At 33.4% G+C, this 12,825-nt stretch overlaps 1 protein-coding gene across 1 annotated transcript in view; it reads left to right on the forward strand.

Moving 5' to 3' along the window:
* Ccdc178 (coiled-coil domain containing 178) overlaps nt 1-12,825 on the forward strand; it is a 395,200-nt gene that overhangs the window by 346,734 nt on the left and 35,641 nt on the right. The window contains exon 21 of the mRNA XM_078030207.1: nt 12,188-12,322. Coding sequence (XP_077886333.1) covers nt 12,188-12,322 — 135 coding nt within the window. The remainder of the gene's footprint in view (nt 1-12,187; nt 12,323-12,825) is intronic.

Here is a 12,825-nt window from a genome sequence, read left to right on the forward strand (position 1 = left end):
TAGGGAAAAGTCTCCAGTAGATAATGATAAAGACCACTCAGGCCTAACGGTGTTTTCATTGCAGATAAGAGTCTTGGAGACATCATTGTTTTACTAGTAGTTTGAGTTATGGAAGTGTATAAGGTCACTCATGGAGAGCATGGTAAGAAGAGAATTAAAGGCCGATCCTTAGGAATTGCTGATATTTAGTAGTTAATAGAGAATAACCAGTAAATAAGACTGAAAAGGGAGCATAGAACAATAGTGGGAAACCAAGGACACAGCAAAGAAGGAAAGACTTTCAAGAATCAGTAGGTATAAATCATGATACGCTACAGGTGATCTTTCTGTAGGGCCATTTCATTAGAAGGGTAGGAAATGTCTGAGTAGAAGGAACTAATGAAAGAGAGAAGAAAAAGGAAGATATTTTCAGTTTCCAATGTCTTACTGACAATTTTGTTTAGTCTCATTATACTATCATGTTTCTTACATGAGACAATCAGTTTCAAGTGACACTAAATCCAAACTCACAAATTATACGAGTACTACTACCATCAGAAACTTTTAGTGTATGGCAGACATCTGTAGTTTCCTAATAGTTAATATTACTTCATTTATATTAATCATTGGCACCAATGTTCTTTAATGATGCTCTATGTATACTGGGATTCAGATCATAATGTTTCCTGAAAGAGTGGCATTATGATTTGGATCTGAGGTGTCTCCCAAAAGCTCATATGTTAGACAATTGCAAGAATTTCCAGAGGTGAAAATGATTAGGTTGTGAAAGCCTTTACCTACTCAGTGGATTAATCCAATGACCATGGGTTAAGTGGGTGATAAATGTAGGCAAGGAAGTGTGGTTGGAAGAAGTGTATCACTGGAGGCATGCCTTTGGGGTTTATATTTTGTCCCTGAGTAGATCTCTCTGCTTCCTTGTTGTCATGTGCTGAGCATGTTCTTCTGCCAAACCCTTCTATCTTTATGTTCTGCCTCAACTTGAGACCAGGACAATGGAGTTGGCCATCTGTGAACTGAGACCTCTAAAACCATGAGCCCCAAGTAAACTCCTCTTCTATGTTGTTCTTGTCGGGTCTTTTGGTCCCAGCAACAAAAAAAGCTGACTAGAACAGGTGGCATTCATGACCAATACATAAGACATTAACTTATTATTAATATTTTTTACTATATTTACTATATCCTGGATTCAATTCTTTTACTCTGGTTCAAGCCAACAAATGGGTTGGTAAATTTTTAGCAACCATTCCATTTGCACTATTCTGCATGATGTCTTCTTCTTGCACTCCTTCTAGCCCTAGACCAATTCTAGGTCAGCAATAAAAAGTTAAGGCCAGAAAAACAAAGGCTTTGCATTCTAGATGCAGTTCAGGCTTTTCTGATGCCTCATTTCTTATAACGATAATCTATAGTTCCTTTCTGAGCCCGTATTCTTCCACATGGTTTAATTGTGTCTTGGATTTTCTCCTCTCCTACAGCTGAAATTTCAGAAGTAGTTTAAAACAAATAATCTCAGAAGCATTTTTGTTTACCTATATCTAGAAAATTTTAAATTCTGGGGTTATTTTTAAATGAAATTTGATATTCTTAAAGTAGAAATATATGCTGCTTCTTACAAATTCAAAATAAGCTAGCAAGCACTATAATTATTTTTGATTTAATGTTTTTATTGTAAATTAATTTTAGGTAAATGTGATTATTAAAGTATCCCTTAATTTATTTGCACTGACACAAGTGGATCTCGGAAGACTATAAAGATATACTGTTGATAAATCATGAAAATAATTATTCACCTACAACACAGAAATGAATAGCAAAAGAGAATTTATTTGGCCATGTTTTAAATCAAGGGATTTAATTTCTTTCGGGCAAATAATTGACAAGCAGACAAGTAAATGGATATCTTAAAAATATGTTTATCTCTAAAACATAGTGTCAGTATAAACTTTCATATTTTAGTCTCTTTGTAAGCCCACTTTCAACTGTTTTTTGAACAATTATTCATTTGAGCAATGTTAGGTTTTTATTGTGAGGATAATTTTTATAATGTTCTTGGGATTTTGAGTGTGAAAATTAGTAATATAAGTAAAATATCTAAATAATTGTCTTCACCTTTTTTTTTGCTCAAACATCTATTGGGATGTAGTCATTTCATTCCAGAATTAAATAGCTATGAAACCTAGAAGGCTGTGAGTTTTGCAGCTTATTATTACTATTAAACATGTAGCAATATTAGATTAGTCATATGTTAATGCCATAGTATGCATTATAGTTATAAAGTATGCAAAATAAAATCACTTGTGTGTTCACATAAAGGGATAGACCTGATCATAAGCTTTTCAGTACAAAACTTAGCAGCATCTCTTATGAATCAGTTTTCTTTCTGTCATGTCATCAGAGGTTCAAATAGAGAATTTTGAAATATATTATACTTGACATAGTTTCAATAATAGAGTAGCTTTTTATTAATTTCCTGAGAGACCCATTCCAGATTTGGGAATGCATGTGAGTTTTGTTTTCACTTATAAGTGTACCTCCACGTTCGACAAAGGACCTTTCCCGAAACGAGCTACGTGATCTTTTAGCACCAGTCTGTGAGAGAAAATTGATAATAAAGAAATCCCTCATTACTTTTGAGATTTTTATATTGTATATATGTAGCTTGGTAACTGAGTCCTATAAAAAGATGAGTATTAACTGAATTTGGTATATCTGTCATTGCCCCCTTGCCAAAAATCTGTGGAATAGTTTGTAATTGCCATTGTTTGGGTTATTACAAAAACCAGAACTGATAAGGCTTAGCTGTTTGCCTAGTGTGCTGCACTTCACATCACTCTGGTGAATTAAAATTGCATTCACATATCTTTGCTTATCAGGTTTATTTATCTGTCAGGGATTGAGAAAGGCAGTATGCTCTCAGTATGTGAAACCTTATAACAAGCGGGTTGGAATTGTAACAATTACTTTAATGTTATAGTGCAAATGAATGAATATATATATATATATACATATATATATATATATTTTCTATTATCTATCTGTCTTCTAGCTAAAATTTATTCCTAGAGGAAAATACTGGGGTTTTTTTTCAAAATGATCTTTGTCATATTTTGTCAAAGCTTTAAATATGATTTAATTGGATTACCTAAAGCACAAATGTAAAACTGCAGGAAATAGCATGTTTTCTTTTCCTTTGTCAAATATATGTAAATTCTTAGATCCAAATCTACAATAGGACTGTTTGCTTGACTGTGTTTATAGATAGACAGTACAAATAGACTGCATTAAAGTTTTAATTTTCTCCCAAAGTAAATACTCTTTATAATATTTCAACTCTTAGGCTGCAGGTTTCTCACCTACAAAGCTCTCAAGCTCACTAACAGGCATTTCTGATGAACTTTTGAATTTTCAGTTACCCGTGATGTGTTAATCCATGCATATATATGCATCTTTCAAAAATCCCGTGACCACTAAAAATAGTCATTGTCACAGACCACACAGACCCACTCCTATTCTGATGCTACTACACCAGGAGGTAATTTTGGTTTCGTAGATTTTAATTTGGGGGTTCAGATATTAGGGTCACAGACAAATTGAGAGGAATGTTCAGAAATTTCCCATGTACCCTTGTGTCCACCCTCAACCGTATACACATATGCACAGCCCCTCCCATTATTAGCCTCCCACACCAAAGTAGTACATTTGTTAAAATTAACAAACCTACCTTGACACATCACACTCACTCAAAGTCCATGGTTTACTATAGGGTTCACTCTTGTATATTCTACGGGCTTGGACAAATGTATAATGACATGTATCCATCACTGTGTGTTCATACAGATATTTATATGGTCCTAAAAATCCTATATGCTCTCATAATTCATCCTAGGAAGTGATTTGGGGATTTGGAATTATTCTGCACCTCTTGTATTTGTCCAATATCTTGTATTAATAAAGTTTATTTATTATGGTAATTCTGTTGATTTCCTATTTCAATTTTGTGGCTAATGGATTTTTCATGTTATATGCAAAAAAACTGTGTTCTTTTCAACCACCATCCACTTTTATTTAATTAAATATTTTTTTTTCATTCAAAAAACTATAAATGCGGTATTATTGAGAACCTGTCCTAGATAGTCAAATCTTGAACAATTATATATTGTCATCAGTCCCGTGGTGGGCAAATCATTTTTCATTGGCAAAGACCTTTGAGTGCTGATCGTGAACTATCTTCTCTGCTGGTTACTATGAACTTTGTATTCTAAGGGACTTCTGTGGTTTCAGTATTGACTGGTCTTTGTTTTCCACAAAAACAATTTATAGTTCATTTTCAGATAACTATACATATGGTATTTGTATTAATTAAAAAGACTGTTGTTATGTCTGATTCTTATAAGCAGAAATTCATTATAAGGACACTTCTCATTTCCTTGAAATGTTCCCTTTCTGTTTTTCCAGAGTTCTTAAATTACAAGAGCCAGTTAAATTATGTGCTTTGGGGAGTTAATTTTTGGCACCATATGTCTCTAAAAATGATTTAATTTTATCTAAAGTATGTTTCCAATGATATTTATGTTCTGTAATGCACAGAGACAATTTAAGAAATTTTAAAAGAAAAAACACACTAGTCTATTATTATTTCAACACAATAGCATACATACAATGTGTGGATAAGCTTAAAATATTTTGTTATTTAGATTAATATATTCTTCAGAGAGCTCTGTGGTTGCCTTTTGAAAGTATGAAATTCAGATTCCCATGAAAACATTTTATGTATGTTAATCTTTAATTCTGTATGAAGTAATTTATGAAAGTACTACCCAGTAACTGTATTAATTGTGTTTGTGTATATGGAGGGGTAGATAGATATGCCAAAAATATTAGACAATTTATTAAGCATCCAGAAATAGTAATTATTTCCTTATTGTAAACTTAGTTAACATTTTGAACATTTATTGTAGGTAAAAATCACATTTAGTGCATACATAACAAACATCTTGTACAAAGAAGCCTGTATTTATATGTTAGCAGATGGTCAAGTGTAATGGAACACTCTTTTAAAAACTAGATTACAATAAATTCTCTAAAAGAAAATAACCTCAAGCCACAAAATGTTGTGGGTGCCTTTTTGCAGAGGCCAGCTTGATTTAGGTTTCTCATGTTTTAATAAAAACACTAAATGTGCAGTAGGCTAGAGGTATTTATGAATTATAAGTATATATGTGTATGATAAATTTCCTGTACTTTCATAATTTTGGTGAATCTGGACGTTTGCTCTGTATATTAAAACATGTTTAGATGCACTGAACACCTCTCTCAGATGCTTCCAAATATTTCCATTCTTTTTCCAACAAGTTAACCACTCATCTTCCATAAGTGTTTCTCATTCCATTTTCATTTTAATACAATTTTTATGTAGTCATCAAGTTAAAATATAAAGTATCTTTTCAGTTTTTATTTCTATAGATGTAATACTATATGTAATACTTGCAATTTTAGTGTATCATTTTAAATATACTACAATGTAGTTTTTCATGACTCCAGAGACAAGATTGTTTGTAAATCACAAGATTGTAAATTTTCACTATTGTAAGAGCTGCTGTAAATTAACATGATTTCATGTTTCCTTTAGAACATAGTGGAAAGGTTTTCTAAAGTAGTCTTTCTCATACTTCAGCACATATTAGAATCTACTAGAGATTTTGTTAAAATTCATTGCTGGGCCCTAGAGTTTCTGGTTTGGTAGATATGAATGACACTATCTCTGACAAGTTCTGAAGTGGTACTGAACCTGATGGTTTGGGAACCACACTGAGACAACTGCTAATCCAAGGTGTATAGACCCAGCTTAGTTGCTGGGTCAAAGGGACAGCACATTTTCAATATAAATGGCAAATTGCACTCAAAAGTCTGTGTCACACTGTATGCAAATTTGAACATTATATGAGTTTAATTTTCTTCTATATCTTTACTAATATTTCTAGTGGACAGACTTTTAAAAAATATTAGCCAATCTGATAAATATGAGGTAGATATATTTGTACTCTTCTATTAGAGTTAACATGTTTTCAAATATTTAAAAATGGTTCTTTTTCTGTGAATTGCCTGTTTGCATAATTCAACCATTTTTCTGGTGTGTTGATTGCATTTTTCTTGTTGATTTGTAAGGGCTCTTTATATGTTAAAGAAATTCTTGCCAGAACTTCATTGGTAGTATTTTCTCTAAATCTGTGGTTTGTTTCTGTGTTCTAATTTAACTATTGTTAAGTTTTTGATAAGATTAACTTAGTTCCATTAGAATTTAATATTTTATTTAAAAATTCTTCCCTTCCTCAAGATCATAAAATTACTTTCTTATATTTTCTACCCAAATTTTAAAAGATGAACTTTCTTTATTTTAATCCATCCTGCTTTTATGTTGGTATATATTATGAGCTAAGGATCTCACTTTATTTTATTTTGCATAGAGATAATTACACCATTCTTTCTACACTGATTTGTGATGCGATCTCTGTCATATATCAAATATCTATATTTTATGTACATGCATCTGTTACTCAGCTGTCTTTTATGTTCAAATGCTCTGTTTATGCATTTCAATGCTGATATTACTCTTAGCTCCTACAGCTTCAAGATGTTTTATATATTACATAGCAAATTCTTTGAGCTTGTTCTCCTATATCACTATAGTCTTAGCTATCCACAGTCCTTTGTTCTTCTCTATGAATTTTAGATCAACTTCCATGAAACGTGATGAGACTGTAGACAACTGTGTACAAAGTCACATGTCCATGACACTCTTTTCTCACACATAAAAGCATTAGACCTACATTTTTTCATTCATTATTTTATACATTTAAAAATATATTCATAACTCTGTGCAAATTCCTGCACATTTTTAAATAATTTAAACCTAGGTACCTTACTTTACATTTTTTTTGCTACCTTACATTTTATTTTTTGGTTATGAATGGAATTTTTCCTGTAACAATTCAAAATTTGTTATGCTGACTTCTTAAAGTGTTGGGTTTTGTACAATTTTTTATTGCAGTATTAGGAATTGAACCCAGGGCCTCATGCATGTACTACTGAGCTATACCTCCATCTCAAAATGGTGTGTGTATATGTTTTAATACTGATCTTATGTGCAGAAAAATTTCTACACTCTTGTTACCTCCAATTGTTAATTTATAGATCCTCTTGAATTTTCCATAAGCACATTCATCCTAACTCTTATACCTATACATTTTTATTATATTTTCTTATTTCTTTGGCCAACATCTGTAATGAAATTTTTAAGAGCAATATTGATTCCTAATATCCTCACTTTATTTTCCCTGTGTAAGAATATTTTTTAACTATCTGTAATAAAATATTTGGTGGAAATTTTTGATTTTTGCTATTTATCAGGTTAAACCTGGTCTGTTCTACCTGTTTAGTAAGTCCCCCCTACCACTCCATGGGTAATCTGTGTATTTATTTATTTATTTTTATTGATTTTAAAAAAATAAATGATAGCAGAATGCATTACAATTCTTATTACACATATACAGCACAATTTTTCATATCTCTGGTTGTTTATAAAGTATGTTGACATCAATTTGTGTCTTCATACATGTAACTTTGGATAATGATGTCCATAACATTCATTCCACCATCCTTGCTAATCCCCTGCCCCCTCCCTTTCCCTCCCACCCCTCTGCCCTATCTAGAGATCGTCTATTCCTCCCATGCTCACTTCCTTTACCCCACAATGAGTCAGCCTCCTATATCAGAGAAAACATTTGGCGTTTGTTTTTATCTGTTTAGTAAGTTTTAAGAAATATTTATCTAGTGATAACTATCTGCAGATATTTGACATTTGGGCTTTAACCATAACCACTTGTCTAAAATAGTTGTTGTTATAACCAACTATTAGATCTTGCATCCTGTCCATCATCTTCAGTATTTTACACTGTTTGTTGGTTTTGAATATCTATTGTCTCTGGTGTGTGTGTGTGTGTGTGTGTGTGTGTGTGTGTGTGTGTGTGTGTGTGAGACTGTGACTTCCTAGGCACTGGTTGTTGTATTAAAGAAGTCCTTCAATTCTTCCTTTTCCTGGTTCTTCCTTTTCAAGGTTATTGTAGATTTCTTTTCCCAAAACTCAGTTTTTTTTATTGACCTTTTTTCTTTTTAATTTGGTCCTCAAAGAAATTCTCTACTTAAGTGACTTTCATTAATCCTCACAGATGGATAAATTTAAGGTCTTGGTGGCTCCCCTATGCTAGAATGCAGGCTACTGAACATAGACTTAGGACACAAAGATGCTGTTCATCATTTAAGTTGGGGACGTGGAAAACATTACCATTCAGCTTTCTTTGTTTACACAGGTTAAAGAGCTCCCACTAGTAAAAATTTCCTGCACTTTAAGGAATTCCTCTAAAATATACCTATTAAATGACTTTTATTGTATGGGTGGCTACTAACATATTAATTTTTTATTTTCTCATGATAGACTGATCAACATTCAAAGAGTAGTTCCACGTATCCTAGAGTCCTGTGATAGGGAAGTGAGTCTATTGAGAGCTAAGCTAGGCCTAAGTAATCACAACATTGAACTAAAACGAGCACTCCAAAAAAATAAAATAAAATAAAGTAGTATTTTGCTGTGAGGAACTATTTTATGAGATATCCGATTCCACTCAGTGAGGTTTAAAGAGTTCATCCTATAGTCACTCTCTTGAAATCTATTCTTTCTGGCTGAAACCTAGGAACTTTTATTGTCTTGCTAGTCTATTATCCAATTTTTGAACAGAGTGGGTCCCTACTTACTTTTGTCTTGAGCATTCTGTCACAATAATCTCCAAGCATAATGTATGTGGATAAAATTTTGCCTTGTATTTCTTGCTGATATCTGACAGGGGTAGACAGGCATTCATTTTGCATTAAAATCTGTTTTTAAGGATGCTCTGTGGCCTAGGATCTACAAGCCTTTTGCTTCTGAATGACTTTATGACTACTCTTAATCTAGAGGTGACTGCTAAAAATCAGAGGGAGACAAAGGAAAGTCATTGTAAACTCAGGTTGATGTGTGTGATATCATAATTAAGAATTTGAACTTTAAGTTAGAAGAGTATAAACTAAAGGTGGTTAAACTCTTCAATATACAGATTTCTCCACTGCAAACTGGGTTTGTTTTTAGTTTTGTTTTTTAAAAAGAATCTATGTCAGTAAATTCAACAAGTTCACAGTGAATACAATCAACCTATGAACTGTGCTATCTAAATGAATCACATTGAGTAGAATTGAAAAAGTTGGAGGATTTTTTTGTCCGTGTTAAGAAAGTCACATATGGGGCTGGGGTTGTGGCTCAGTGGTGGAGCACTTGCCTGGCACGTGTGAAGCACTAAGTTTTAGATCCTCAGCACTACATAAAAATAAATAAACAAAATAAAGGTATTGTGTCCATCTACAACTAAAAAATATTTTTTAAAACGAAAGTAGCATATATACATATCTACTTTATTCAGAATGTTTAACTTAGACCATGACTTACCAAGTCAGTATATAAAGAACTAATTAGCAATATATTTTAAAATAGGTTTCTAGGTATAATTTTCATCTATCAGATACTTGACAAGCAAAGATGATTTCCTGATAATTTTAGTTTATTACCAAATAAACTTTTCTCTACCCTATCCCCAACTTAGCACTTTTAAAGAACAAAATCTTTAAGCTATCAGGTCATATTTTAATATGAGATCAAGTACAGAGTCACCAAGTTTTTTTCAACATGTGTGTGAGATTGTTCTCAAGAATGTCTATCATGATTGCTTTTCTTCTGTTGTTATTTAGTTACCCCTTGATGGCAGCTTCTTTACCCATTCCCACAGTTTAAGACTAAAGTAATTTATAATTTAAACAGAGGTCTGTAATGCACCTTATTATTAAGACAAATTTAATTAATATTATTTAATCACTGAAGCATGCTTCAGGTAATAGAGGACCACCACTCTATTCCTATGTGTCATTTTCTAACTCCTATACTCTCTGCCTCTGTTACATTAAGTGAAGTTTTAATATGATCACATATATATGTGAACATTTCTAATGAGTTAAATTTTCCAAATGCCATAATGAGTATATCAAGATACAACATACTGTCCAATTTGGCTTATATTACAGAGAAAAAGTAAAAATAAAAAGCTTGCCAGGATTTCTCTTTGAAAGTAATGCAGTAATCTTTAATAGCCTAAATTATCTTTTTTTAAAAAAAAAAACACCCATAAGCTTACTCTAGATAATGTAGTTCAACATTTAGTAAGTTGAAAGACCTATGTTTTTCATGGGTATTTTTGGTCCTACATTAAACCAATTAACCAAAAATAGAGGCTTCATCTTTCTATAACCTGAACATAAATATATATACGTGTCAGCCAGCTTTTCATCACCATGACCAAAATCCCTGACAAGAACAATTTAAAGGAGAAAAAGTTTCTCTGGGGCTCATAGTATCAGAGGTTCAGTCTGACGTCGGTGGAATCCTTTACTCTGGGCCTGAGAGGAAGCAGAACATCATGGTGGAAGAAAGCTGCTCAGCTCATGGTAGCCAAAAAGAGGAGAGAAAATGGAAAGTCAGGGACAAAAACAATTCCCCAGAGCATGACTCCCTGTGATCTACTTCCTCCAGACACACCCCACCTGTTCACGGTTACAAGCTGGTAATTTCATCCAAATTATTAATCACTATTGAGGTTAGAGCTCTCATAATCTACTCATTCACCTCTGAACGTTCCTGCAGCCCTGCCTGAAGGTTTTGGGGGACATCTCATACCCACATCCTAACACATGTTTTGGTTATAATAACGAATACTTGAGGATAATGATGATAAACAATTCACATGCAGTGCCAAGTGTTTAAAATAATTATATTTAAATGAGCTGTTTTATTGAAATATAGGTACAGAAGATTTCTCAAATCCATACCTTGACTGTTGAAGTTTTACAAAGAATCCCACACACACAACCCAGATCACAACCCAGAACATAACATAAAGTTAGCATATTCTTAACATGTTTTTAGTCAAATATCAAAAGATTTCTACGAACCTTGTTGGATATCAAGTGTTTGGTGAGTTTTCTTAATTTTTACATTCTGAAAAATATATCAAGCAATTATCCACATTACCAAAAAAAAAAAAACAGTTTTCAGTAAATTTAAATGTTTTTTTTTGGTAATGTGGATAATTGTTTTAAAAAATTGTTTTTATAGTTAATTTTATTAAATTTATTCCATTGAAAATAACCTTATTGTAGTAATTCTGTATGGTATTGCTAAGCTAGCTGTTAAAGAGCAAAAAGTGCATTGCTTTGGTTAAACTTTCACTGTTTTGGTTTTTACATTAAATTTGAGAGAGAGAGAGAGAGAGAGAGAGAGAGAGAGAGAGAGAGAGAGAGAGAGAGAGAGAGAGAGAACACTGCATGGGGGAACTCTTTCTTTCACTGTAGAGATCCAGTATGAAACATTCCATTGCTAAACATTGCGCCCACTGTATTCCCATGCAGTGACATGTTTCCATGTCACATGGTCAGAGGGAGGTAGAGTAATAAGGAGTTCTAGCTGGAAATTTCTTTCCTGTTATTGTTCTCCCTCTGCAGTTGATGGCTAAGTTAATTCTCTTTAGTTTTGTCATGGTCTGAAGCACACATTGCCAGGCAATGGTAAGCTTTATGAGGGGGAAAAAAAAAAAAGAAAGAAAGAAACCACAATGTCCATCAAAGTCTTCAAGTTACATTTTTAAACTTTGGCCTGACCTGATGTGCCATTCAAAAAAGCTTCAAAAGATTATTTTTTTAAAGAAAGGTTCAATATGTCCCGAGGCTATCGGTTTTGAGTTAAACTGGGTGAAGTAGAAATATTTTACTCATCAGCTTTGCAGTCACAGAGTTTGCCTCAGCTAGAACAAAACTGCTGAGGCATTTAGAGAAAATTAACCCCCCATCCTGGCGGCCAGATGTGACTGGTTTCTGATGAATGCACATGAGTGGGCTGAAAAATCAAGGGAGTGTGAAATTCCTGTCAGGTCCGTACAGAGCAGAATGGGCCATTGACTGCTTTCTATATTTCCCTCCATCATTCTTCTTGAACACTGCCATTAATTTCCTCTCCTCCTCTGACTTGTGTTTTTTTTCCCCTCCCTCTTGCCTTTAGCTCTGTCAGCTGCAGAGAAACATTCACAAACAGTGGCAGGAGTACTTCAGACTGGTGGTCCTCTTCAGCCAGATACAGCTGGACAAGTTCCAGGCAGAATCTCAGGAGGGTATTCAGAAAATATTAGCTGTGCAGGTAGGTGATTGCAGGGAAGTAGGAAAGATCATTCTGATCTAGATTGAAAAGCAAATGATGGGTAGTGTGATGAAGCATTAAAACCATATCCCATCAGAGTTTTATAAATTTTTAACCTCTTTAATAAACTGGGATTGCATGAAGGATGAATTCAGTAACTTAGCACATACACCATGCAGACTTTGGGGGAAAAGGGAGATTTGACTTATTTCTCACAAACCTCAGAACAGATTTTTTATACATACATTTGGCATAAGTATATTTTTTTCCCCCCTTTCAAATCTTCAGGCTTTGCAGATGCCATTTCGGCTGTTGAAAAGATGTTGACAACAGTTACTTGGCGACACTGTTGTGCAAAATCTGCTTCAGTGAAAACCCTCTTATGTTTATTCTGCTTAACTATTGTCTTTCCTTTTCTGCTTTGCAAGAGGCTTGTCCTCCCATGCAGATTTGGAGATGACTCTGTTTGAAAAATAAGCCATTTGGGACTAGCATGAAACTGT

Source organism: Ictidomys tridecemlineatus, chromosome 13 (genome assembly GCF_052094955.1).
Source record: "Ictidomys tridecemlineatus isolate mIctTri1 chromosome 13, mIctTri1.hap1, whole genome shotgun sequence".
Classification (NCBI taxonomy): domain Eukaryota; kingdom Metazoa; phylum Chordata; class Mammalia; order Rodentia; family Sciuridae; genus Ictidomys; species Ictidomys tridecemlineatus.